The 26,380-nt window shown below is 32.3% G+C and overlaps 5 protein-coding genes across 6 annotated transcripts; 3 read left to right on the top strand and 2 right to left on the bottom strand.

The window, feature by feature from the left end:
* The first annotated feature begins 1,769 nt into the window (after window positions 1-1,769).
* Window positions 1,770-5,947, top strand: LOC126655525 (la-related protein 1C-like). The gene is made up of 6 exons (XM_050349749.2): window positions 1,770-2,539; window positions 2,683-3,256; window positions 3,504-3,627; window positions 3,743-3,833; window positions 4,945-5,016; window positions 5,238-5,947. The coding sequence occupies exons 1-6, from the start codon at window positions 2,066-2,068 to the stop codon at window positions 5,505-5,507; spliced, it is 1,605 nt and encodes a 534-aa protein (XP_050205706.1). The 5' UTR covers window positions 1,770-2,065; the 3' UTR covers window positions 5,508-5,947.
* Window positions 5,948-10,056: 4,109 nt separating this feature from the next.
* Window positions 10,057-11,261, top strand: LOC126673764 (protein FD-like). Of its 2 annotated transcripts, XM_050368034.2 has the most exons (3): window positions 10,063-10,741; window positions 10,843-10,919; window positions 11,044-11,261. In XM_050368034.2, the coding sequence occupies exons 1-3, from the start codon at window positions 10,318-10,320 to the stop codon at window positions 11,110-11,112; spliced, it is 570 nt and encodes a 189-aa protein (XP_050223991.1). In that variant the 5' UTR covers window positions 10,063-10,317; the 3' UTR covers window positions 11,113-11,261. The 2 variants fall into 2 exon arrangements, with proteins under 2 accessions (XP_050223983.1, XP_050223991.1); XM_050368026.2 differs by lacking the exon at window positions 11,044-11,261 and having other exon boundaries at window positions 10,057-10,741; window positions 10,843-11,037.
* Window positions 11,262-15,393: 4,132 nt separating this feature from the next.
* On the top strand, window positions 15,394-19,151 carry LOC126682147 (CO(2)-response secreted protease-like). Its single transcript, XM_050377731.2, has 9 exons — window positions 15,394-15,764; window positions 15,847-16,088; window positions 16,161-16,272; window positions 16,362-16,881; window positions 16,943-17,043; window positions 17,683-17,925; window positions 18,014-18,128; window positions 18,216-18,426; window positions 18,511-19,151. Exons 1-9 carry the CDS (start codon window positions 15,598-15,600, stop codon window positions 19,089-19,091), a joined length of 2,292 nt encoding a protein of 763 aa, XP_050233688.1. The 5' UTR covers window positions 15,394-15,597; the 3' UTR covers window positions 19,092-19,151.
* A 394-nt stretch (window positions 19,152-19,545) lies between these two features.
* On the bottom strand, window positions 19,546-21,463 carry LOC126682156 (SKP1-like protein 1A). Its single transcript, XM_050377744.2, has 2 exons — window positions 21,042-21,463; window positions 19,546-19,924 (listed from the first exon to the last, which is right to left on the bottom strand). Exons 1-2 carry the CDS (start codon window positions 21,339-21,341, stop codon window positions 19,751-19,753), a joined length of 474 nt encoding a protein of 157 aa, XP_050233701.1. The 5' UTR covers window positions 21,342-21,463; the 3' UTR covers window positions 19,546-19,750.
* A 491-nt stretch (window positions 21,464-21,954) lies between these two features.
* On the bottom strand, window positions 21,955-24,209 carry LOC126666254 (uncharacterized). Its single transcript, XM_050359259.2, has 3 exons — window positions 23,965-24,209; window positions 23,174-23,635; window positions 21,955-22,797 (listed from the first exon to the last, which is right to left on the bottom strand). Exons 1-3 carry the CDS (start codon window positions 24,073-24,075, stop codon window positions 22,120-22,122), a joined length of 1,251 nt encoding a protein of 416 aa, XP_050215216.1. The 5' UTR covers window positions 24,076-24,209; the 3' UTR covers window positions 21,955-22,119.
* Between the last annotated feature and the right edge of the window lie 2,171 nt (window positions 24,210-26,380).

Here is a 26,380-nt window from a genome sequence, read left to right as displayed (position 1 = left end):
TCTTCTTTAAAAATTAAAAATAATAATAATTTTTTTAATTTTTTTAAAAAATATTTCAGAATTTTTTTAATTTTTTTAAAAAATATTTCCGACAAAACAATAAAAATAATAATAAATTTTTTAATTTTTTTTTATTTTATAAAATTTAAAAAATTAATTAATTATTTGGATGTATTTGATTATTTTTTAAGTTTAAGGATTTATTTGTATTTTTAAAAATAGAAAAAAGTATATTTTAAATTCTTTTCCAAATGAAAAAAGTATAATTTAATGTTTTTGGGTAGGGATGAAACATAAAAACCCAAAATTGGATATAAATGGTGTTTTTATAAGGTCAGGGTATAAACGAAGAAAAGTTATAAGGTGGGGTTTTTTTAAGAAATTAAGCCAAGTTTTTATGATACACTTTGTTAATAAATCTGAAACAACATAATTTCTCATAGAGCCTTCTTGAAATTAAGATAAACGGCCCAACAAAATATGTGATCCGCATTTGAGTAAGATTCGCCCAATAGAACACTTTTAGTTCGCATAGATTAGAGAAGCCCATTCGTTCAGCCCATAAAAGTAAACTTTGTAGTGGCAAATTCTCTAAATTATTTTTGAATTATTACTATAAAAAAAGCGCAATTTAATGAAAACATGCAAAGAGAATGAGTCCTTTTAATTAGTGGCTTCTGTTCTCCTCAAGAAGTCAAAAACCCTAATTTATTTACTGTAATTCCTCACCCATAATCCCTAATTAAATAAATGATTTAAATTCTCTAAAAATGTAAATTAATTTTTTAAAAAAAATCAGCTTCTGTATGTTATAGATTTGTAGTGCATAATTTTATTTAGATTTTCCGTAAGATATCATATCACATGACCAGTAGCAAGAAATTAAAAGAATAGTTGACTCGTATATCAAATTAAGAAAATTAATGATACACATATAAAACTGACACAACCTAAAATAAAATACAGTATTCAAATTACATGTAATTTTACAATTTTGTCCAATTCTTCTCACCTTTACTTTGTCCACTCTAGACCCCTAGACTCCTACTACTGGTTGCGTCATGCCTGGCGCTCATCTTTTACACTTTTATTTCCATGTATGCCCTTCAACCGCTACACCTTCTCATAACCCTAATTTTTGCATTTGTTTTCTTAAACTGAATATGCAAATCTATATTTATAATTTAATGTATATCGACATTTATAAACTGTAATGTTAGTAAAATAATAAAAAATGTGAATAAAAATAAATAATATATAATAGTAAATTAATAATAATAAATATTAAATAGTTATATATTATAATTATCTTATCAAAAAATATCAATACGATTGAATAATAAGTGATTATTAATCTATTTAAAGAATAACTATTGAAACATCTAATAAATAACTATAAAATAACTAATATAATTATTTATCGAATATCGTGTTTGAACCTCACTCTCCCATCTCTAATTATAAAAAAAACATACATTATGAAAATAATAATATAATTATTTATTTTTAATAAATTTATAATTAATTATTTTTGTTAAATTTTATCTAATTAGTACGAATATAATTGTTTTTATCCAGTGATAAAAATGACTTTAATATTTATTTATAGTAGAAAACAAAATATTGATAGCATGGCTAAAAAGACTATCTAAATAAAATGTAAAAAAAGCTAAGCAAGAAAATTAAAAAAAACTCAGCTAAATACAATAGAAGAGAAAAGGAGATTAGGGTAATTATGAAAGAATTATATAGGAGGCCAAATTGCTGCATTTTCCTAGTACTCTCTCCCTGAAATACAAAACTAAAAAGGAAAGGAGAGAGAAAATAGGGAATAGAAAACAAAAAAAACCATTAATAGCAGCTTCAATTTGTGACGGCTTATAGTTCTTCTTCAAATTTCACATTAGATCGGTTTCTCTGGCTGCTTGCTACATTCAGATTACCATTTTTATCTCTCTACTCTCTCAGATTTTGGTGGATTTGTCGATTTAATTAATTTATTTTTTATTTTTTTAGTTTTCTTTTGTATTTTATACTGATCATTTTGAAACCCTAATTTTCCATCATGGCGATGACGGCCGATTCATCGCAAACTGCGGCTGCTGATACTATCAGCAGTCCGCAAAAGCAAAAACCTCTGCCATGGGCACAGATAGTCCGAGGTGAACCGGAATCAATGGCTTCTTCTCTTCAGCCGCTACCTCCTCCACCACAGTTGCTGCCTGAGCAATCTACTTTTTCAGATTGTTCCTCTCCTTCTAAGGCAGCAGCGGCGGCGGCCCCTCAGCCCGAAACTTTTGAGACTGTTGAGACTAATAATGATATTAGCAATGCGGGTGACACATCCAAGAAAGCTTCGCCTTGGAAGAAGCCATCACCAAACGGCTTAGCGGCGGCTGAGGTTATTAATCCAGTGATGGGAGCCGTTTCTTGGCCTGCTTTATCTGAATCAACTAATAAAGCATCTCCAAAATCATCAGCACCGTCTGATCTAAAAGTCATTCCTGATGGACCATCATCACCAGTGCCTAATTGTCAGGTTTGTTTTCTCTATCTGTCATTTACTGTTATTTAATTGCTTAATTAATTAGTATTTGAGGAAAGTAGTTAATTAGCTAGTTATTTTTTGATAAAAATTGAATTTTTCTGTATTAAATGTTGTAACTTTTTGTTATCTTTTAGGGACCTGTAATTCCTAAGTCACCTCAGAGGCAAGTTAACTCTAATGCAAAATCTAATGTAGTGCCAGCTAGACAAAGGTCCATGAAGCGTGGTGGTGGTGGTGGTGGTGGTGCTAGTGGTAGTAATAGTAGCTCAGGAGCTGTGCATTCTCAAACTAATTTCACTCATCCTCCACAGCAGCCGCCATCACCACCACCTTATCCTATATTTGCAATGTCTCCTAATGGTTATGGGAATCTGGTGCAAGTAATACCTGATCAATCTGCAAGGGGAAACAATTGGGAACCTAGACCAATAGTTGGGGGTATGGTGCCTCAACCACCTGTAATGAATGATCACAGGCATCCTTCTCGAAGAGGTAATTTTGGACCCCGGGGAGATGGTCACTATCATAACAATTTTGGAGGAAGGCGTGGTGATCAAGATCGTGGACATTATGGGAATGGAAGAGATGTTCCTGCCCAATCGCAGAGATCTCCTAGAGGCGGCTTGGGGAGGATGCCATCACAAAATTCAGCTCCATTTGTTCCACCCCAGCCTGTAAGACCTTTTGGAAATCCCTTGGGCTTTCATGGTGAGCATTTTTCTTATAAGCTGTTTATTGGTTATATTTCATGATGACAGTCTCTGAATAGAAACATACTCTATATGGTCTATGTTTTGATATAAATTGTAAGTAATACATTTGCCGTGATCCCTGTAGCTTCTTGTAGCACCAGTTTATAGTGGTATTGGTCCTTACTAGTGATTTTGTAATTCTTATCTATGTATAAACAAGTACATTAGTGTGGATTTTGAATTGTATATGCTACTTTCTTCAGATTTCATGTACATTCCAGTGCCATTGGAGTCCGTTAGGGGGATGCCATTCATCGCACCAGCACCAGTACCAGCACTATCTCCTTTGCCTGATATGGTAGTCCGTCAGATAGAATATTATTTCAGGTTCTATTACATTCTCCGCCCACTTTTAGTGATTGATTAGTTTATTTAATTTGTCCCCATCTCTATACTTTGTTGATATTAGCATCCTAATGCAACTGTTGTTTTCTTGTCGCAGTGATGCTAACTTAATTACAGACAATTATTTGAAGTCAAAAATGGATGATCAAGGATGGGTTCCGATTTCTTTAGTAGCTGGCTTCAATCAAGTAAGTAGAATTTACGAGAGTAGCATAATGTAAGTGAAGTATATGACTGAGTTTAAGGATGAAGATATCTTACAAATTTTTCATTAATCAAAGTACAATTGCTAAATTATTTTTTACAAAAACATAGATTTCATATGGGTCTTAATAGAATTTTGAGAGAGATTAATAAGTTAATAGCTGTAGCAAGTCTTAGACTGCATACTTTGAAAGTGGAACTTCTGGAGTTACTTTATACTAATATGATTGTGTGTATTCTTAACAAATAATTGTATAAAAAGATAAGTTTTTGTTCCCAGATACATTCAATATCCCATCGTTGTTTTTGTACGAGAATACATTCTTTATGTATGCACTTTCTATGGTTCTGTTTTGAGAACTTACTGCAACCTGAGAGTCAAATGCAGCGTTTGACTTCTAAGTTTAATTTGAAGACATATTCTTCTATTCATTGTCATTCTTTTTGCTCCTTTGGTAATGTTATCAAGTAGTTATATAAGAAATTTATTTAACATTCCTAATGTTAGAATGCTCTGTTGTTTGCTTTTGTGAAGTTTATATGAAGTCAAATTTCTTGAGCACAGGGTATGCTGTTAAATCTGAGATGGAATGACAAACACAGGGTCTGCTATTACATCTGAGATGTTCATTCCATAGTCTGCCTTAAATTATTTTTTATATCTCGTGTTGTCATTTGCAACTTATGTTCATTTGCTATAATGTCTTTCTATATCTAGTCGATTTCCTTGCTCTGCTTTCACCAATCAAAACTGGTTGGTTTGTGTCTAGCACATAATTTTCATATCCTTCCTCAGGAAAGAGGTATCTCTTGATGATGAGATTTGGTACGAAACGTGCGTTTTTAAGTTTCCTTATTTTCCTAAATGCAGAAAGATTTATTCATCATGTACCCTACCTCTTCAAGAGGGAGGTTAGTTTGGATGGGTAACACAGAAGAACTGCATCTATTCTACCACATCTAAATAGTTTTCCATCCAGCTCTTAAATTTATTCTGTTAGTTTTAGTGCTCCAGACTAACTGGTTGCTGTAATTTCTTCTTAGATATAACTTGTTATGGATGTGTTTTCAAATTCTAATTTGTTTTGTTTACAGATTAGAAAGATGACAAATGACATCCATTTAATTTTGTATTCCTTGGGGACTTCAACTCTTCTAGAAGTACAGGTACTTTCAGTTGTTATGACAACCATACGATAGTCTTGTATTGTTATAACATCAAACCTAAAATTATAATCTTTTTGTCAAATGGCAGTCTTATTTCTACACACTGCTCATTTGAGTTTGATTGTTGAAGGTGTTTGTAAATTTATGTTTTCTGCATTGCGCATTATTATGCTAGGGGTTTTCTTGTGCAATGTGGTTTGACTGTGATTGAAATTTGTTAGGATGACAAATTGAGAAGGCGTAATGATTGGATGAAATGGATACCTAGTTCTAGTAACCATTCTACTGATTCAGGCCAACAGTCCTTCAACGCTAATGATTTGCCGACAAATTCACTCCAAAAGATGACAATGGAAGAAGTAGCAGCCAACGGAAATACCATCCAGTCGTCCCCTAAAGTAGAGGACTCTCCAGAGAGTTCATCTGATCAGTTGATGTCTCGGCTACAGATCTCTCAAGGGGAAAATATTGACAATGGGAGATCTAGCTGAAACTGATCTCAATCAGTGTACACCATCACTTTTATTTTTAGCACAAGAATACTGAATTGTTTCAAGGAAAGGGAGAGATGAATGCTACTCTGGAAGGTCAGAAGTACCTTTCTAATTTATCCATTGTTGTGCCTGGTTTTGACAGATTTTCTTGAGGCACATGAAGGAAAACAAATAAGAACACATATAGGTAATTTTGATCAAGCAAAGAACGGAAGAAAAAAAAACAGAGAGAACTTTGGTTTAACTGGGGAGAATTTTAAGGTTATTTTGCTCTTGTATAGCTTTGTTATGGTGTGGATGGTTTTTATTTTTTTAACTTTCGATGGCACAGCATGCATAGCAATCTTAGAGTTGCAATTTAAGGCCAAGCAATGTGTTATCGGATACCATATTCCATTAAACTGCTCTCTTTTGATAAAGGGATTTGAACTTCAGTCTATTTTGTGCAGGAGATGGTTACTGCTGTGCTTAATCTATGTTCCATTCGTTATATTACACTATTTTGAAATCGTTATAAGCTGTTAATTATTTATGAGTCCGTGATTCTAAACCTAAGCTAGTACACGTCTTGCTTCTAAATTTGTTTACGATACCCGAGTAGCTCACTCTTTTAGTCAATTTGCAGACAATAGGGCTATTCAAATCTCCTATTCATTTTGTATTGACCCAACATGGACATGGTTCTGTTTTTATTGTTGTTTTGGTCGTGCAATTCATGTTCCCACAGGCAAACCATAGCATCCACCAAACGAAAGGCATATATAATGGAGTCAAATTGAGATGTGGTTTAGTTATAAGTTGGTCACAATGGAACTGGTGTTTACAAATGACCTTTACTGGTAGACATGATGTTCTTTCAGTAGGCATGGGAAATTGGTACGTTTTGTTCTTACACAAAGCTGACAGTTTTATTCTAATCAAATGTCTTTTATTGACAAGACTGTTCCTACTGGTTTATCCATTAATTATCGAACCTTATTTATATCTTTTTTTATGTGTTTATAGAGTAAAAGGATTACTAGAGTTGCGCACTGTTTAACCCATAGTGCTTGTATTGTAAATGCCAACAGGAACCAGATTTCAGATGAGGCAACCAATAATGGTAACTGTTACTTCCTCCGTCCCATTATAGAAATCCCATTTAAATTTGCATACAAATTAAAAAAACATTTACTATTATTTATGTTTTTTTATGTTTTGTCTCTATTAATGATAGTAAAATCTTCCGTAGAATTCTTTAAAGATAACTAAAATAAGGGTAAAATAGAGTATTCAATGTAAAAACATTCCAAAAATAGTAATAGAACTTTTTAAATAGAACATCCCAAAATTGAATATGAGACTTTTTTAACGGGACGGAGGGAGTACTTGTCTGTGGTTTTAAAAGTTTGAGGTTTTAGTGCCCATCTTATCATGGACTCACATTTTGCTCACCATGGGGCTTAGGCTTAAAGCACGCTTTCTTAGGGTTTTATTAGGCTACCCTAAACTATGCTCCTCTTTTGCACTTCTTTTATTAGTATAACATATTCTTTTATCCCAACCAAAAAAATATACTATAATTCAAAATGCAATCTATTCTATAAAGTATAAACAATTTACAGTTTTTATTTTCCGTATATTGGAGGGTAATGGGCTCTACGAGCTATATAACGGGATGATAAACCTTCATCTAGTTAAATGATTGTGGCGTTATGAAAACTCGAATTTGAAACTTCTGCAATTTTCATATAGTGAACATATAATATATATATATATATATATATATATATACACACTATAAAATTAGCGATATAGTCAAAATAATTTTTTTTTCTTTTCATACTAAATTTCATGACTATCAAATTTATTTTTGACTTTTCAGCAATTCAATCTTAACTTAAACGTCACTATAAATTATAGTCCTCCTCATTTAGAAGATTTGACGGCTGTTCAGAATTAGAATTTTTTTTAGACTCCACGTGATTTGGTCCCTATTTGAAGGTACACTATTAATAAACATACTCTTCATCTAAGTAAATGGTTAAGGTCTGTTTAAGTACATTAAGAGATTAGAGTTCGAATTATATATTTATTTATTGAATAGATTCCATATTATAAATATCTAGATTATAAGTAATCAAACATTTAAAATTTCAGTCAACTTTATAATAGAAAAGTAATAAAGAAGGGAGACAGTCAACCTTATTTGGATTCATATTTGAAAAAGTAGCTTTTTTAATATGAAAAATACATGAGAGGATGAAGAATGGGATGAGAGTGAGCAAAGGCATAAAAGAGGACGACAAGGTGATACCCTTGTCCTATGTCTGCTCATGACAAGACGTGACACTCTTCCAATTTCACTATTTTTGTCACTTTAATTCCCAACTCTTACAATTAAAGCCCAACATTATAAATTTACACCACATTTTTCCTAATCACATTTTATTTTCAGATTTTTTTAGTGAAGTTAGTTCATCACATTGCAATGTAAATTATCAAATAATTAAATGAAAATTATCGATCATTAGGTTCATCTAAGATTTTTTTTGTCTCTTCAAGCTAATTTATTTAATGAAAAAATTGCACATTGAATAATAAAAAAATATTAAATAATTTACAAATAGAGACTAATAATATCTATTATAAGTCAATTAGTTTGATAAAAGATGAACTTCGATTCTTGATCCAACATATTTTAGTAATTGATGAAAATTCTATATAATATTGGAATTCATATTTAAAATTTTATAATTGGACTAAAAAACTAGATTAGATCTATTAACATTTTTGGATTTCACCGAAAATGATCAAAAAACACTGAAGATAAAAGAATTTCACATTTATGTTAAGTAACTAAGTAAGTGATAGATAATGAGATTCAGTATTCAACATATACTCAAATCTTTACCATCTTTGGGGGGAAAAAGATACACTCAAATCTTCGTAACAGATTGTTCGTTCGAATCAAATTTTGATTCAAAATAATTATAAGTTGTAATAAAAATCAAAACAATTTGATTCAAAATAATTTGAACTAAAATAACAAAAATTAAAATAATAATTTTAAATTTTAAAAGAAAACGAATTAACAAGATAGAAAGATTACAATCTTGGAAATGAGATATAAATTTTTTATTGATTGAATTTAGACTGTTAAGAGCGGTAAAATTAGGGTTTTGATAATTGTCTTAAGGATTGAGATTCTCTTAAGTTTATTATGAACTTAAGGGGGTCATGTTCACGATCTACACCGTTCATTTTTGTAGATAAAAAAAAACACAATTTTAATCAAATTAATCTACACCGTTCATTTTACAATGAATGGTGTAGATCGTGGACATGACCCCTTCAAGTTAATGAACTTAAGGGAATCTCAAACCATAATTATATTTTAAATCATAATTAGTCTAAATTCAATTAATAAATTTTATTTGAAATAGTTTTAATTATATGTTTTGAAAATTTATTTGTAATCCCACTAAACAATTAGTATTTTCAAACCGTATAATTAAGACTATTTACAATATTTAAATAATCAATTTGAGGGGAATAATAGGAAGTTGATTAAAACTAACTAATTTGACTTCTATTTCTTAATTCCCCACAAATTAATTTGACCTATTATTATGGGACGGAAAGAATAGAAAGACTACAAAAAGTATTGTAAGAAACTAAAATTATTTTATTTTTCAAATTGCCCTTTTAATCTCAAAATACTCTTTCTAGTGGTTATTTTATTTTAGGCACCAAAAATCACCAACTTTCGCGTGTTTTTGGTATTTAACATAATCTTTTTTTTTGACATAAAAAATCATCAACTTTCATATTTTGGCATATTCGTCCACATGACCATTTCCTTTGAAAAATTAAGCGCAAAACGATACCGTTTAGTGCAAAGTGGCGCCGTTTCACAACTCGTGGACTAATATGCCAAAAAATGAAAGTTGGTGATTTTTTATGCCAAGAAAAAAAGATTATATTAAATACAAAAACACGCGAAAGTTTGTGATTTTTTATGCAATTAAGCCTTTATTTTATTTATTGGTGTTTTTATGGTATATTTAAAGTGTATATATGGAGTATTTGTGATGAATGAACGTTGGTTACAAAATATTCTTGTAAACATTTTATGAAATTGGATACCGAGTCTAAATTAGCAATTTATAGATATACTAACTCATTAGCCGAAATAGTTTGAATTCTTTTTGAAAATATTGATATAGAATTAAATAGTATAGTATAGTTTTACAATCTTAAGTCCACCTTATAAATTTTTGGTATAATTTTGTACAATTTATATAATTTTTTTCGATACGCTGCTGGTTAGACATATTAAATCTGATTAATATATAGTCTTTTAGTATTCTGAACGAGTTAATTTATTTGCGATTAAAATTTAAAATCCATATAAACTTAAAAAAGTTCGTTTAATTCTGCAACGAATCAGGTTAGAAACTAAAATGGTCACTGTAAACATGCGCTATAATTAACACTCCGATCATATTAGTGGGACTAAAGTCGCAGTCTCGCATTAAAGAACAGAACATACAAGTGATTTCCTAATATGTTCACAAGAAAAAGAAAATAAAAAATACATCTCCCTCTGTAATCTGCTGTAAATTACGCACTTTAAATTTAAATAGAATTAATTATGATAATTAGATAGAGAGTACAATTTGACGCACATCCCACAAATCAGAGGACAGAGACAACTCTCTTTAGCTTTACTCTTATTTTCTCCCTGTCAATCTTATAGCATGTGCCCAGCAAGAACCCTCAAAAACTAAGTCTCTACCTACTTCAAATTCCTCTTCAACAATCCATGGAAGACGTTTGGAAAGATATTAACCTCTCTTGTCTCCAAGATCGCCGCCGTAGCGCTGCCGTACCCAACGCTAGCAACCACCATGCTTTTCCCGGTATGATCATTCAAGATTTCTTGGCTCGGCCATTTGGAAAGGACCCGGCGCCACCTTCATCATCAGGCCCGATTAATCACACGCTGTCGTCGTCTGTTGAAGATCAAGATTTGTTAAATCGCGTAGGATCAAGAAATACTGCGGCTACTATATTGAGCCTGAACTGTGCAAGTAATGTTGGTTTGCAGAATCATTTAACACGTTGTTTGGGTTCAGCTAACGGCGGCACAAACGGTGAAGAGAATCTTGAGAACTGTAAGGAACGGCGACACAAACGGCAGATCAAGAATAGAGAAGCAGCTGCTCGGTCCAGAGCTCGAAAGCAGGAATATATCTGTCTCTAGTCTTTAATTCTTTACCCGTCTGTATTTTCTAAAAATAAATAAATTTTACTTAGTGGGACTTTTTATTTATTCATTTGATGCAGGCTTACACGCAAGAGCTGGAAGTAGAAGTAGCGAACTTACTGGAAGAGAATGGTCGGCTTAAAAGGCAGCAAGAAAAGGTAAAATTAGAAGCAAAAGGAATGTTTTGTTTCGTTTCTTTATTTGGAAACTTTGCTTACTATTTTGATCCAACATTGAGAGACTCATGCACACAAATGTGGTAATTTTATTTATGTGATGCAGTTGAAGGCAGCTCCTGCTCAGCTTCCAAAAAAGAAGTATCTCTATAGAACTTCCAGTGCTCCAATTTGAGTAGTAACTAAGAATAAATTTATGTTTTCATTCTAGTTTCCTTTTAATACTTCTAACCCTAACTCACTGCAATAGTTTCTATGTGTTCTTATCTCTTTATAATTTGCTTCGGTATTACTAAATTATGGAACTCTTTTTTATTATCGTAACCCTACTTCCATGATACATAATTATAATTATTACTGTAATCATTCATCTATTTTGCTTTATGATCTTTTTGTATTAAAAAAACAGGGTAGTTGGATGCAGAATAATGTAATTTAAGTGAGGCTTTATTGTTAATGTAGTTCAGGTTTTGGACAAGTATGAGTTTATTTTTTATATGTTCTAACATAAATAAGTTTTTGTGATCTGTAATTTATCGAATAAAAGTTTTAGAACAAAACTAGAGATGCATACAATAAATATTGGTCCACTTGAACAGCCAGAAACGACAATCCCAAAAGTTTGGGAGGTCATGGGACCTTATCCTATGGGCAATTATTGAGATGCCTATGCAATTCATTGGTTTATGATCTTTTCATTATTTGTTAATTAATTACCTGTTTCAATCTTCCGCTGGAATCTTATATTCTCTAGATCATTGGTTTATGATCTTTTCATTATTTGTTTAATTAATTTTGATTCAATTTTAAAAGTTTGCAGCTATTTAACCGATTCATATCAATCGATTTAATGGCGTATATTCAATTTCACGTGATCTATACACCGTCAAAAAATTATACGGACAAAATCCTAATGAATTTGAATACCTTTTATCTTTTGTAATTCTAACTAAAACTTTAAAATGTTTGCAATATTAACTAAATTTTTGATCCATGGATTCTGTGTTCGTATGACATTTTTACAGCATGGATGATATGTGGGATGACCACACACGCTCTTAAATTGATTGAGACAAATTGATTAAGATTATTGTAAAGTTTTAAAATTGAATTAAAATTAATAAGTTTGAAAGCTTTGATTAAAATTATAAAAAGTCAAAAATGTTTAAATTTTCTATCCCATTAAGTCTATTATATGTCGTTTCTTTCTTTCTTTTTTGAATTGTGTATTTTCCTAATTATTTATTTTGGTCCAATAAATATATAATTAGGTGAGTTAGCTCGCATTTTTTTTCATATTAATTGATGAAAGAACTTTAATAGTGATTAGTTTATTTTATTTTATTTCATTTTAATATTGTTGATTTTGTAAGTTTTAGTTTATTTTGGATGTATAGTTGATGCATTGTATATTTGTAGTCTTATTTAATGGCAATAAAAGAAAGAATTGATTAAAGATGAAGAAATAAAATGTGAAAGGCCAAATGTTGTAAAAAGGCCAAACCTTTCACAAAAGTTTCACAAAAGTCCTGACCTTTCAATTTTGTCGATTTTGGCCAAAAACTGATTATTTGGTTTCACAAAAGTCCTGACCTTTCAATTTGGTCGATTTTGGCCAAAAATGGATTATTTGGTTTCACAAAAGTCCTGACCTTTCAATATTTGACATGCCATATAGGCGCCACATAGGTGTCACATAGGCAAATTGAAATCAAATTGAGAGTTGGCCACAATTGAAATTAAATAATTTGTTTTTGGCCAAAATCGACAAAATTGAAAGGTCAGAACTTTTGTGAAACTTTTATGAAAGGTTTGGCCTTTTTACAACATTTGGCCAATGTGAAAGGCTAAGTACTTCTACTTTTGCACTTAGTGGGCCTGTGAAGTGTATAGGTTTCAGGCCCGTATCAATGTGATCCGCGAGCCAATTCTTACACTCAGAATTTTACTTCAAAATAGTTTGATACAAATTTATATATTTTCTAGCATTACAAATTTATACTTTTAGTTGCTCTTAACATTTCAAAAAAAAAAGTTTCTCTTAATATTCATTTACTATTACAAAATAAATAATACTCCCTCCGGTCCATAATATTTGTCGCATTTGGCCATTTTACATATATTAAGAAACTAATAAATGTCTTGATTTGTATATATTTTTACTATATTGTCCATATTAATTACTGCAATTTTATATTTGACTAGTCCTTTTAATCTTACTAAGTTATTTATTGTTAGGGATAATTTTGAAAAAATTGCAATTAATAATTTCTTAAAACTCTAATGTGACAAATATTATGGACAAAAAAAAAAATTCAAATGCGAAAAGTATTATAGACCGGATGAAATATTATGTTACGGAATTAACCAGTAAATGATTGTTTAAAAAAATCAAAGTGACTTATATTAATGGATAATATAAAACATAAGTATATTCTATATATAATTTTGTATATATTCATAACTGTAAGGATAACTATTGGTACAAGTAAAGTAGTTTTTAAGAATTAACTGTGGGTATTAATTAATTGTGGCCTATATTTGGTAACATAGTAGTGGTGCACTAAGCTGGCAACAAAAAGAGTGTAAGTGTAGTGCTTAATAAGCAGGTGAAGTGAATGGAATAGTTTAAGTATGTTTGAGGTAATGCCTCGTCTAAAGTGGTAGGCATAGAGATAAGGTAGTAAGATGGTATTAGTGGATCTTCATATCATTCCTTGCCTCACACACCAATAACCATTAATCCTGTCTCAGTTGTATTCTTTTTAATATACTGTTATAGTCATGGTAATATGTTTAAAAAGAAACAAAAAGACTAGCTTAAGTGAGGTCGCGGGTTCGAACTGTACTCATGTATGCAGCCGTTTAAAATTTGGGGCCAGAGTTTGCCTCCCGCAAGGGACCTACACGGCTCGAGTGGGGATTAGTCTGAATGTGGATAAAGATGCCGTCTCATAGTTGAGACCCGTTTAGGAAATCTCATGGATCTTGTACCAAAAACAAAAACAAAAAAACTGTATTCTTTTTTCTTTTTCTAATTAATTTAATAGTCTCAATTTTCAGTTAAATTTATATACTGACTCGTAATTAGCAAAACTCATTTTCCGAATTTTAAATTTAACTTCTAAACTAAAAAGAATAAAAAAAACACCGTTAACATATGATTTTAAATTCTTTAACTTTCGGTGATTGAAGAGAAAAAAACAAGCTTGAAGCTAAAAATGATCAAAAAAGTCAAATAAAATAAATAGATATTTTTATGAGGTGAAAGATTGAAAAAGTTAAATTAATGGAAGAAATGGCTAAAATTACAGGGAAATAGTAAAATCGTAATATTATTAATAAACTTCGATTCAAAATGTAGCTACCCGTAAAAGTTTGATTTTTTTTTAAAATTAGGCCAATCCGAAAGGTATGTTCTCGACATTTTCCTTTATCTTATGCTATTCAACAAACAATGTGATACTATAAACATTGTATTTTTAATATTTGAATAAGTTGGTAATAATTTACCAAATTTTAATTTCAAAAAATGTAGAACAAGAGGCATGCAAATTGAGTGTAAAGAAGTTCCAGTTTCGGTGGCTTATCTTCGTCTACACTCTGCAGGAATGAAAAGAGCGATGCATGCAATGAACTATTCCATTATTTTGGCTTAATTTTGATAGGGATGAATTTGTCCACATTTAAATAGAATCTGAAATTTTAAGAAAAATAATTGAATCAATACTGTGTCCCAATTTGACATTACTAATTGTTTTAACCATACAAACAATGATGAAAAGCTTCTTAAATTATGATTTATATAAACTAATCATTCTATTTCTCTCTCAAAAGAAGCAAATCTACTGTTCATATTTCAAAAACCTCTATCTTCGTCATAAATAAAAGAAAGACTCACAATCCGAATCCTAGAATGATTTCATTATGCAAGAATAAAAAAAGTTTCATTTTGCCCCCTGAACTTAACATAAAATATCAATTAAGACGAGTTTTGAAAAATATTATACTCTGAACTTAACATTTTGACTCGTTTTACCCATTATTTTAAATTATTCAATAATATTTTACCACCTTGACCTCAATTTATAAATAATGCTTGAATTATTTTCTAACATCTCATTTGAGAAGGTAAAACGAGTTAAAATATCAAATTTAACTATTTGAGGATGCGTTTTTTCTAAGTCACGAACTTAGCCTTATTTGATCTTTTATAACAAGTTCAAGGGGTAAAATAGTTAATTTAAGAATAGATATACATGAGAATCGTACATAAAAGATCCGATCTAAATAAAAATATGTATTCTATTTCTCACATAATTATTATAATTATCTAAAGGTAAATGGAATTGCGATAAAACGCATATTACTTATTTCCACTTTGGTGTTAGCATCTAAATAGCATGAGTGGTTTGGTTCCTAAATATTTGCATTATTCCATTTCATGCACTAAACAAAAATATAAATCCCACCATAACCTATCGGCTATCTTCACCACCTGCACCTGCCAAATGCTGAGCAATGCCGCACTACGAATGCACATTAAAAAGGATCAGCCTAATGGGTATGCAATTACAGACACGAAACACCCACAATTTCTCATTATAAATAGCATAAGGGCTCTACATATCAGTCTTCGTCATTAGCCACTTCCAAAGCCATGCAAGGTGTTGGCAAATTATGGTTTCTTCTTGTTCCTCTGTGTTTTCTCATAGAAAAAGGATCGTCTGCTGCACAGAAAGAACAGGTTTATATTGTTTACATGGGGGCCGCCAATGATTACTTAGACCACCACTATTTTCAGCTCCTCACCTCTGTATCAAAACGGTGATATATTATGATCGATTATCTGATTACAATTCGTTTTAATCAAAGATTCAGTTGGTCTTATTAGTTTCTTTTATGACAGGAAAAAGACAAATCTAGTTCATAGTTACAGACATGGATTCTCAGGTTTTTCTGCTCGTTTATCAGAAACTGAAGCGCAATCACTTGCAGACAAACCTGGAGTGGCTTCTGTTTTTCCTGATCCTGTTTTTCAACTCCACACTACTCATTCTTGGGATTTCTTGAAATATCAACTTGATGTTGAGCTAGACCAACTTCCTAGTTCCGGTGGATCCGACACGGTCATCGGACTCATAGATTCAGGTGAACCTTAACTACTACTAATTAATTAATTTCCTATTTTCTTAAAATACTAACAATGAAATGAAATTTTAGGAATCTGGCCGGAATCGGAGAGTTTCAGTGACAAAGATATGGGTCCAGTTCCGTCGCACTGGAAGGGGACTTGTGTCGAAGGTTACAACTTCAACTCATCCCACTGTAACAGGTAATAAAACTGATCTGTCAGATTGAATTTAAAATTGTTAATTCCTCTTTTTGATCTAAGACATGAAACCTTTGATTTTTCTTCAACAGAAAACTGATAGGAGCAAGATACTACAATAGTCCTGAGGACGACGAAGATAAAACGTATCAAACAGCTAGGGATATGGTCGGACATGGCAGTCATACTGCTTCAACTGCAGCAGGAGCTATGGTGCCTCGTGCGTCTTACTATGGTTTAGCGGAGGGGACTGCAAGAGGCGGCTCACCGGGATCAAGAATCGCCGCCTACAGAGTATGTTCAGCGAACGGATGCTACGGGTCAAGCATATTAAAAGCATTTGATGATGCAATTGCAGATGGTGTTCATGTTCTGTCTATATCACTCGGTGCACCATCATCATTTATGCCAGAACTCGACAAGGATCCGATTTCTATCGGTGCATTTCATGCGGTTGAGAATGGGATTACGGTTGTCTGCTCTGCTGGGAACGATGGTCCGTATCCGAGAACTGTTGTCAACTCTGCACCTTGGATTCTGACGGTTGGTGCTACAACCATTGACAGGGATTTAGAGTCCGACATCGTTTTGGGTGGAAACAAAGTGATCAAGGTACATTTATTATTTATTCGAACTATGTTGATCGAAAAATCACAAGTTTTTCCCTTTCCAGGGAGAAGGCATAAACTTCGCTAACATCGGAAAATATCCGGTGAACCCTTTGGTATATGCAAAGACTGCCAAGAAAGCTGATGCTGATGAAGATGATGCTAGGTAGGATTATTATTTGTTATTTGCATCTTTATATTGGCTTAAGGTCTGAAAAACTACCGACCTTTCAAATTTTTTTCAATAACACTCTCACCTTGTAATTTTTTCAATAGCACCCTATTTGTATTTTTGACATTCAATAGCACTCTAAAGTAAAAAAATTAGATGATTTGATTACTATAAGGATGAAAATTTTCAAAAAAAATTAAATTTAAAGGTGAAATCATACTTTTTTCTACTTGGACACTTTTAAACAAGTCTTTTAACTTAAAAAAAGTTCAAATAAGTCTTCGATAAATGAGTTTAATTTAATAATTTATGGTGCTATTGAAAGTCAAAAATACAAAATAGGGTAAAATTGACTGTTTTACAAGGTCGGGGTGCTATTGAAAGCCAAAAATACGAAATGGGGTGCTATTGAAGAAGTTACAAGGTGAGAGTGCAATTGAAAAAAAATTGAAAGGTCGGTAGTTTTTCAGACCTTAAGCCCTTTATATTTGTCATGTTTTTGGGTATTAGATCCTTGCACTTTTATTTGTCAACATTAAGTCTTTACACTTTTAATTTTCAAGACACTGGGCCCTTCCGTCACAACTGGATGTTTATTGTGGCTGGCTCTAATATTTGATATTATGAATTCAGCAATTGCAGGCCAAACTCCATGGATGAAAGTAAGATCAAAGGAAAGATTGTCTTCTGTGATAATGAAGAAGGAGAATCACAAGAGAATCAGAAGAAGGACGAAGTACAGAGATTAGGAGGAATTGGTTTAATTTTAGTGAATGATCAGACAAAAGCAGTTGCTGGTTCTTACAAGGAATTTCCGATGACCCTAATCAGTTCGAAGGACGGTGCTCAAGTCCTTCTCTACATCAACTCAACTGAGTAGGGAAAAGATCATACTATCATTTTTGATATGGAATTGATTATCAATTTTCCAAATATTTGATAAAATTTCATCAAATTTTCACAGAAATCCAGTCGCTACCATCTTACCTACGACAACGGTGACAAATTATAAGCCAGCACCAATGGTTGCCTACTTTTCAGCAAGAGGTCCTTCTTCCATCACAACGAACATCCTCAAGGCAAAATCTCTTGTAACCGCTATCTGATTATTTCGATGCCTGAATAAAACTCCATTGCGAAAACTGTTACTTTGTTTCTGTGTACAGCCTGATATTGCAGCACCGGGAGTAAACATACTTGCAGCATGGAAAGCCAATGACACAGAGGAGACTGTTATAGGTAAGGAACCGCCGCTGTACAACATGATCTCCGGAACTTCCATGTCGTGTCCCCACGTTGCAGGAATAGCGGCAGAGGTGAAATCTCATAATCCCACTTGGAGCCCTTCCGCAATCAAATCAGCTATTATGACAACAGGTTTGGATCATCTCAATTTTAGATTTCAAATACCTTCATATGCATTACTTTGATGATCTACTTCATTTTTATTTCCAACCCCAGCGTCGCAGACAAACAATGTTAAGGCCGCCATAACAACAGATTCAGGTCTCGAAGCAACACCTTATGACTATGGGGCAGGAGAAGCAGGTACAACCAGACCACTGCAACCTGGTCTAGTTTACGAGACCACCACCATCGACTACTTGAACTTTCTTTGTTATTCTGGATATGATACAGTCACTGTCAAAATTATCTCAAAAAATATGCCCGAGGGTTTCACTTGCCCTAAGGATTTAACCACCGATCTTATATCCAGTATCAACTATCCGTCCATAGCAATTTCTGGCCTTGCTGTGAACCAGATGAAGAACGTAAGCAGAACGCTGACAAATGTTGATGGAGATGGTAATGCAACATACACTTCTATCATTGTTGTGCCTTCAGGAGTGGCAGTTGGAGTTGGTCCAACTTCTCTACAATTTACAACGAATGGAGAGAGACAGACGTTTCATGCTTCATTCAAGGCAGATAAACCTATAGATGATGATGTTTTTGGAGCTATCACATGGACTAATGGAAAATTTAAAGTCCGAATCCCATTTGTTGTAAGCAGTAAAAGCAGCAAGAAACTCAAAAATTGATATATTTTGTACTGATGCATTTTAAAGTTAATAATAGTTGTTGCACCACGGTCACAAACACAGCATTGCGCAAAAAGGGAGACAACATTTCATAATGCAATCAAGCTTTTGAGCCTATTAATTGTTATACAATCACATTTCTCTTACAAATTACAGCACTAAACATTGCAGAATCTAGACTTCTCTAAAATCACACGAGATGAGACTTCGTGCTTGAAATTAAATTTCATTTTTATAAATTTATATTATCCCACAGCCAATATCATTTTATGGCATATTTTGGCAATTTGTCCAACGAGTACAGTGAACATGACAAGTTACCCAATTTGTCATCCACATGGCTCAAACTCAGCAGATGACACCAAAATAGATTTAAACATTCAAACAAAACCACACTGAAGAGTTGTTGTCATGCACCATATCATGACAGTCATATTTGATAATAGAGACAATATAAGATTTAAGCACAAAGTCTTCATAAATGGATAGTATATACCATATTAACATAATTAAAGGGTTACAAGCAGAATTTAGAGTCGGTAATTTGTTTCGATAAGGAATGGAGTAGTAAACTAACAATTGATTGGAGGGCAGTAGTCCTTTGACATTCATTTTCCAACAGAAGGAAACTAGCAATACAGACACTCTTTCCTGACCTTTTACTCGAAGGCCCACTGGTTCTCCCTGCGAACTTCCTCCTCTTCTTCAGGGGTGAAGTCATTCTTAATGTTAAAAGTCTTCCGAATTTCTTCTGGAGTTTTTCCCTTGATCATGTCAGCAACTGTCTGACAAGTTAGATCCAGCAAGCTCTTGATGTTCAGATAATTGGCAGCCTACAAATATCAGATAAAAGTTCAGATCAATATGATCTCTTTTTCCAGTGGCACATCAAAGAGTTTACAAATATCAATACAATTTAATAACGGCATAACTTGAGATAACTTCAAGCGAACTACTATCCAAGTGCCACATATTTCTCGCAAAATAATTTAGAAAATACTGTTGTTAGAAGGTATATGATTTCTTTTTTTAGCCCCACTGTAGCTCTTTAGTTGCTCATTGAGATGAGTTCAACAATGATAACTAATTATCTATAACTGAAAAGTCCCACACGTGAAATATCAACATAATGTAATAATGGCACAAATTGAGATAATTCCAAGCGGAAAACTATGCAAGTGCCACATAATTCTTGCAAAACAATTTAGAAAATACTGTTATTAGGAGGTAGATGATTTCTATTTTAGCCCCAATATTGCTCTTTAGTTGCAAATTAAGATTTTCAACAAGTAAATCTATAGCTGAAACGTCCCACACGTGATGGCTTGCATCTATACCAACCCACCAACTGTCGTACCTCAATAAACAGATTACACAGAGTAACCAATCTACAGCAGGCAAGCTTCTATGTCAATTCTCTATAGAGAAAAGATAATTCGTGATGGGATAAGTTGAAGTGCTGTTCTTTCTCTAATAAGTTGAATGCTAATGCATCTGCATATCTAGTTTTTGCATACTTTTCTTTGATCAGGAGCAATATAAAGTAACCAACGGAAATACTTCAACTTAGAAAAAGAGAAAGAAAAAATAAATAGTTTTAAGAGCAAGTAATCACCTTATTCTACTTTTATTGTTCATAAAAACACAGAACCAAAAGACAATAATAACCATCTCACAAGTCCTAAAAAAAATCCAACTACTTTTTTGCCATGTGAAGGAGCACAATCAAATACTCCATAAATAATCCACCTGTAACCATAACATCTCCACAGATCCAAATCCAATGCTTCAAATTGAAATGATTCTTGTTCAACTAACCCTAAACTTCGATTCAATCTTAAAAAGCTAATCAGTAATTTAACAAAACCCTAGGAATAACCCTAAAATGCACAGTAATAATAATAATAATAATAATAATAATAAGTAATAATCAGAACAAAAAAAGCAAACCAGGATGAGATCGAAAAGAGTGGCCTGATCCACTTTGACGAACTCAGCGTCCCAAGCCTTAAGGTCATCATCAACAGTAGAAGGGCGATCTTCAGATTTAGGGGTCTCGACATGCTTCTTGCAGTACTCAATAACCTTAGATAAGATCTTACTCGTGACGTTCGGCAGAGGGATGCCACTATCGGCGCAGTCGTCCTCTATCATGTGCTTAATCGTCTGCGATTCCAGCGCCACCACCTCCTCCACCTCGAAAGTCTCTCCGTCGGAACTTTTTAGGGTTATTTTCTTTCCACTCGACATCGTTTTGCGATTGATTCAGTTGTTGAGAAACCCTTGATAATTTTTGCTTCTCAACAAAGATAAGGGCCTGATTTTACGTCAACAGGAGAAGAGAGAGAGGTAGGCGTCGGGGACATATATAATTGATTTTTTGTTTTGGTTGTCTATCCGGTTTCAGGTTTTCACCCTAATCCAAATCCGACCCGCATCGCGCATCTGGCATAGTTGGTATTTTGCTAGTAAGAATTTTCTACATTCACAAAACTCGAATGCGAAACCTTACTTACATGATATTAAACCACTTAGCACTTGATATTGATCAAATAATATATAATTTTGTATGTTATTTCTTTTACCGAATATTGATTAAATATAATATTATCTATAACTTTAATTTAGACTTATTTATATAAAAATTAATCTTATTTTATTTTTAAAATATATTTGATTCTAAAAGACAAATTATTAAGTAAATTATTAAATAAAAAGGAAAATATTTTTTAGAAAATGGTATGTTAAGTAAATTTCTCTAAAGTAATATCACCCGGTCCATCAATATTAAAAAATATTCCAAAAATATTTTACTAAATATACATTTTTTAAATGAATCGCTGTTAATTAATTGAAATTGAAATGATTCACCAAGTTGAAATATTCTTGTTGATTAATTTTTTTTTGGATATGGAACACTGGCTAACAGATATGTATCACAAACAGTAAAATACAGCCATTTTAAGTGAACCATATTGTTAAACTTCCACATAACAAATGAAAAACTGAGATTGTAAGTGAACATCAATCAAAAGGACCAATTTGACCGGAGCATAAGGCCAACAATCTTGGAATTACCATCCACTGCATATACAATGCCTGGTTTCAAGCTGAGTTTTTCCCCCAAGTTCAGTTTTAGGTATGATTCAGCCTGTAAATGGGTCCAGTTACTAGAATTTTCAACTGTCCCACTCACAGAAACACCCCACCCAGATTCATCTGCAGAATCATCAAACATGTTGAAACCCCATTGCAACTGTTTGATATTTGAATTTTTCAATTCGACCCAACCCTCAATTTTAGTGTTTTCATCCAGTTCTGACTCCAGCTTCAATGCAACAGACCCAGTTGAGACACTTCGCAAGCTGCTTGTTTCCATCTGTGGAGCTGTTGGTTCAACCATTGTTGCAGAAGCTTTGTTACCTTTCATACAGACTAAAGGAACACAGAGGGATCCAAGATTTATGCGGTGACTAGATGATTTTGGCACTTGATTGAGACATAAAAGTGATAGTTTTACTCCTCTTGGTAATTGACAGATAATTTGGCCGAAAGTGCTTAAGCATGAATGCACTTCGAATCTAGAAATCGACTGAGCCATTGAAGCCATGACATTTGATTTTTTAACTGTCAGGCCAATTGCACTACCAGTATGTTGATGTAAAAGGGGTGGTCCAATGAATGAAAGATCAGTCAGGCCTTTTCTCTGTTGGTAAAAAGAGAAATCGCATTTAGTTTTATCTTAATCACATATTCATTTCCTACCAATCAAAATTCGAAGAGAATATAAATAGGGACGAAGCAACATTTTAAGTTCCAAATAATACAATGAAGACTCATAAGCCACAGTGGAAATCGCAACAAGCTCCGCATCTAACATCACTGGCCACTACAAAAAGAACAGAAAAAGCAATATGCACTGCCTCTTCTGTTAAAGAGAATCTATATAAATTATAAAGTTGATACTTAAAATGAATTTCATCAAAAAATCCTCAGATTAGGACATTTTCTCACTTAAAACCAAAAAACAATGTGGATTAGAAGAAAGTAGAATGTCACAAGCAATTTACAATGAGTTTTACCTGGTTAGAAGAGCTTGTAGCAATTCTGAGATCCCTGCACTGTGCTCCTACTGGAATTGCAGTAGCGGAAAACCAATCACAAATATTTGCCATATATAAGACTTTTGACAGAGAAAGTACACTTCCTGAAACATCATGTGTGCCGTTTTGACTAGCCACAAATTCAGCAAGAAGAGTATCCTTCTCCCGCATAGTTGTTTCAAAAATGAACCTGGAATCAACTCCGGTTCTAATTCCTGCTCTACCAAGAGCATCCAAATGCTGCTGCTGATCAACATCACCCAGCAATATTATTGCTCCGAGAACATCAACATCTCCCCTCACACGAGTACCGGCTTCTTGGGAGAAACTCCCCTTGGATGTTTTAGAAAAGGTAAGGACTCGCTCGACCTTATCTTGCCTGTCCCTGAGTTTCATAATATCCGAAAAAGCTTCTCGTTGCAACCGCTTCAAGATCTCAATCTGAAAACAATATAATGGGAACAATGTAAAGCTCCATCATTCAGCTTGTGGACACCTATCCAACCAGAAAATCAGTCAATGCAAATTGCAACAAAAAGCAGCATGTTACGAGCGCCTACCGCATAAATTCTAAATCGGCATATAAACAGAACAAACTTACACACATGCTAAGCTATGTTCTAATCATTCATAAGCCTAAAACAGCAATGAACATTGTTTTAACTTCATACTTGATCCTTACTAGTCAAAAAAATCATCAAAACTCCAAATTATAATAAAACTTTTAGAAAATAAGCTAAAAAAAGATGAAGGAAACAAATGAAAAATACCGGATTCCGGCTCGAAGAATTGCTGCGGCGGTGGAAAAGACCGTCCATGAAATCTTGTCCTGATTTTGCAATCCCTTTGATTTTATCTACTACAAAACCTACAGGCTCCATTGCTGGCTAATTTTAATTCCCAAAACGCAGAAAAAACCCTAGAGTAAGAGAAGCAGTCTGGATTTGAAAAATTGGAGCGGCGAGACTGAGGGCCCTTTGGAATGAATAAATTTCTTAAATTATGTGGAATTCATTTGTAATTCTAATTTTTTGTGTTTGGACTTTGAAATAAATGAATTTATTAATACAATTCTTGAATTAAAATTTTAGAATTGATTTTAATTATAATTTGAGGAATTGCAAATTCAACTAAAATAAATGGAATTTGTAAATGAATTTCAAAAATTTAAAAGATAAAATTATTTTTTATTTCTTTTACTTTTTATTTTTATTACTATTTTTTTTTTGTATTTTCTTTCTAATTTTCATCTCCATCTTTTTTTAGGTAGTATATTTTTATTTTAAATTTTTAAAAGTCATTATAATTAATTATTTTATACATCTTAATCATAATACTAGTGACTTTAATATTATTAAATATTATATATATATATATATAATATTTAATAAGTAAATATTATAAAAAATAATGATTATTTCTATTTTTAAGATATTTTTAATAAAATGTTTATAAGGTTAATATGGAAATAAGGTTACAAAGAATTTAATTTAGAATTCATTCCAAACATAAATATATGGAATTCATTTCAATTCTAAATTTTGTATTCTTTCATTTCAAACGGTGTAATTCATTTGTAAATGATTTCCATATAGAATTCATTTATAAATTAATTCTAATTTACAATTGGAATTGTTCCAAAGGGGGCTTGATACGCTGAAATTCATCAACTCTCGATTTTAATTCACTTACTAAAACGAAGCGTATCGTGCGTGTTCCACAGTGTTCGTTCTCACTGGCGCCTGTATTCTTTATTTTTATTTTTTTTATCACTTTTGGCAAAAGGTTTAAATACGTCCTTAAGCTTTTAGCTAAAGAATATTTATACGGCTAAACTAATATGATAAACTTGTGAATTTGGAGACATCCGTCATGTTCTAGCGCAAATATAAACGGAGTTTGTTTAAAGAAAATAAAATAATTATGAATTTTGTAATTATTAATTTGGAGGTTTATAAAACTCCAAGTAAGATTAATAAAAATTACTCTTATAAGTTAGATCAATCACAGAGATAGTAAGATAAAAAGTATTTGTGGCTTGAATTTGTGATCTACAGTTGAATGATAATAAATGAGCAAAGGGTCAACGCACCTGCTAAACTTGTGATACAGGGTCATCGAACTCAATTTATATTTTTTAAACAAATAACCACAAAATTTTTCATTTTTGGGTCAAATAATCCCATAATTTATATTTTTATTTCAAAAAATGGATTTAAGATAATTATATCGCAACAATTAAGAAAGTATCTAATTATTTTTTTGCATCCCTCATCTCTGATTTATATTGTACGTGTTTTAAAAAATAATTATGGGATTATTTAACCCAAAAATGAAGAATTTTGGGGTTAGTTGCTCAAAAAAATATAAATTGCGTTAAATGACCATGTGTCACAAGTTTAGGAGGCGCATTGACCCTACAGAAATAAACTAAGAATATGTTTAAAGTGTTTTTTAAAATTGTCAAATTCTTTAATTTAAAGAATTTGACAACAAATTGAGGGTCAAATGGATCTTTTATTTTTAAAATTTAAAATACATAGTGAAAATGACTATTTTATCTTTTAAGAGATAAAATTTTAAATTTTAAATAATTAATTGGCTATCTTTATTTAAAACATAACAAAATCTTAAGTCTAATATATTGTCAGTCCATTGAGACTATTTCAAGTCCATTTCATGTAGACACTACCTCTCCAACATTGTATATTACGATACATACATAAATTATATTCATCACTTCATTTCTAGATTTAGTTGATAATATTTCTTTTCTTTTAAACTTGAAAATCATATAACAAGACACATATATGATCTTTCCAATTTTAAACTAGGCTAATCACCTCAAAAACTACCGACCTTTCATTTTTTTTTCAATAACACCCTGACCTTGCAATTTCGTCAATTGCACCCTATTTTGTGTTTTTATGTTTCAATAGCACCCTAAAGTATTAAATTGAACTCTTTTTATTTGGATAAAGTTCAAAACAAATTCTTCATATTTTTAAAAAACTCTAAATGTGAAATGATGTTTTAAACTATACAAATAAACCCTCTTCTCTATAACAAAAAATATATAAATAAATAAATTAAATAAAAAATCACCGCCTCCCTTCGGACCTGTCGCCGCTTTCCGTCACCCCGTCCGTTTAAATTCCGTCACCGGTCTTCCATGGAAGACGAGCA

This window comes from Mercurialis annua, linkage group LG1-X, assembly GCF_937616625.2.
Source record: "Mercurialis annua linkage group LG1-X, ddMerAnnu1.2, whole genome shotgun sequence".
Lineage (NCBI taxonomy): Eukaryota > Viridiplantae > Streptophyta > Magnoliopsida > Malpighiales > Euphorbiaceae > Mercurialis > Mercurialis annua.
This window is presented reverse-complemented; position numbering and strand designations above follow the sequence as displayed.

Bases quoted from the DNA above. Each gene is read 5' to 3' on its own strand.
- LOC126655525 (XM_050349749.2), top strand. From the start codon at position 2,066: ATGGCGATGACGGCCGATTCATCGCAAACTGCGGCTGCTGATACTATC. The intron at 3,628-3,742 runs GTTCTATTACAT...TTCTTGTCGCAG, and splicing joins CAGATAGAATATTATTTCAG to TGATGCTAACTTAATTACAG. The intron at 5,017-5,237 runs GTACTTTCAGTT...GAAATTTGTTAG, and splicing joins CAACTCTTCTAGAAGTACAG to GATGACAAATTGAGAAGGCG.
- LOC126673764 (XM_050368026.2), top strand. From the start codon at position 10,318: ATGGAAGACGTTTGGAAAGATATTAACCTCTCTTGTCTCCAAGATCGC. The intron at 10,742-10,842 runs AATATATCTGTC...ATTTGATGCAGG, and splicing joins GTCCAGAGCTCGAAAGCAGG to CTTACACGCAAGAGCTGGAA.
- LOC126682147 (XM_050377731.2), top strand. From the start codon at position 15,598: ATGCAAGGTGTTGGCAAATTATGGTTTCTTCTTGTTCCTCTGTGTTTT. The intron at 16,882-16,942 runs GTACATTTATTA...TTCCCTTTCCAG, and splicing joins GTGGAAACAAAGTGATCAAG to GGAGAAGGCATAAACTTCGC. The intron at 18,427-18,510 runs GTTTGGATCATC...TTCCAACCCCAG, and splicing joins ATCAGCTATTATGACAACAG to CGTCGCAGACAAACAATGTT.
- LOC126682156 (XM_050377744.2), bottom strand. From the start codon at position 21,341: ATGTCGAGTGGAAAGAAAATAACCCTAAAAAGTTCCGACGGAGAGACT. The intron at 19,925-21,041 runs GTTTGCTTTTTT...TGATATTTGTAG, and splicing joins CTCTTTTCGATCTCATCCTG to GCTGCCAATTATCTGAACAT.
- LOC126666254 (XM_050359259.2), bottom strand. From the start codon at position 24,075: ATGGAGCCTGTAGGTTTTGTAGTAGATAAAATCAAAGGGATTGCAAAA. The intron at 23,636-23,964 runs GTATTTTTCATT...TATTGTTTTCAG, and splicing joins ATTCTTCGAGCCGGAATCCG to ATTGAGATCTTGAAGCGGTT. The intron at 22,798-23,173 runs GTAAAACTCATT...TTTTACCAACAG, and splicing joins CTACAAGCTCTTCTAACCAG to AGAAAAGGCCTGACTGATCT.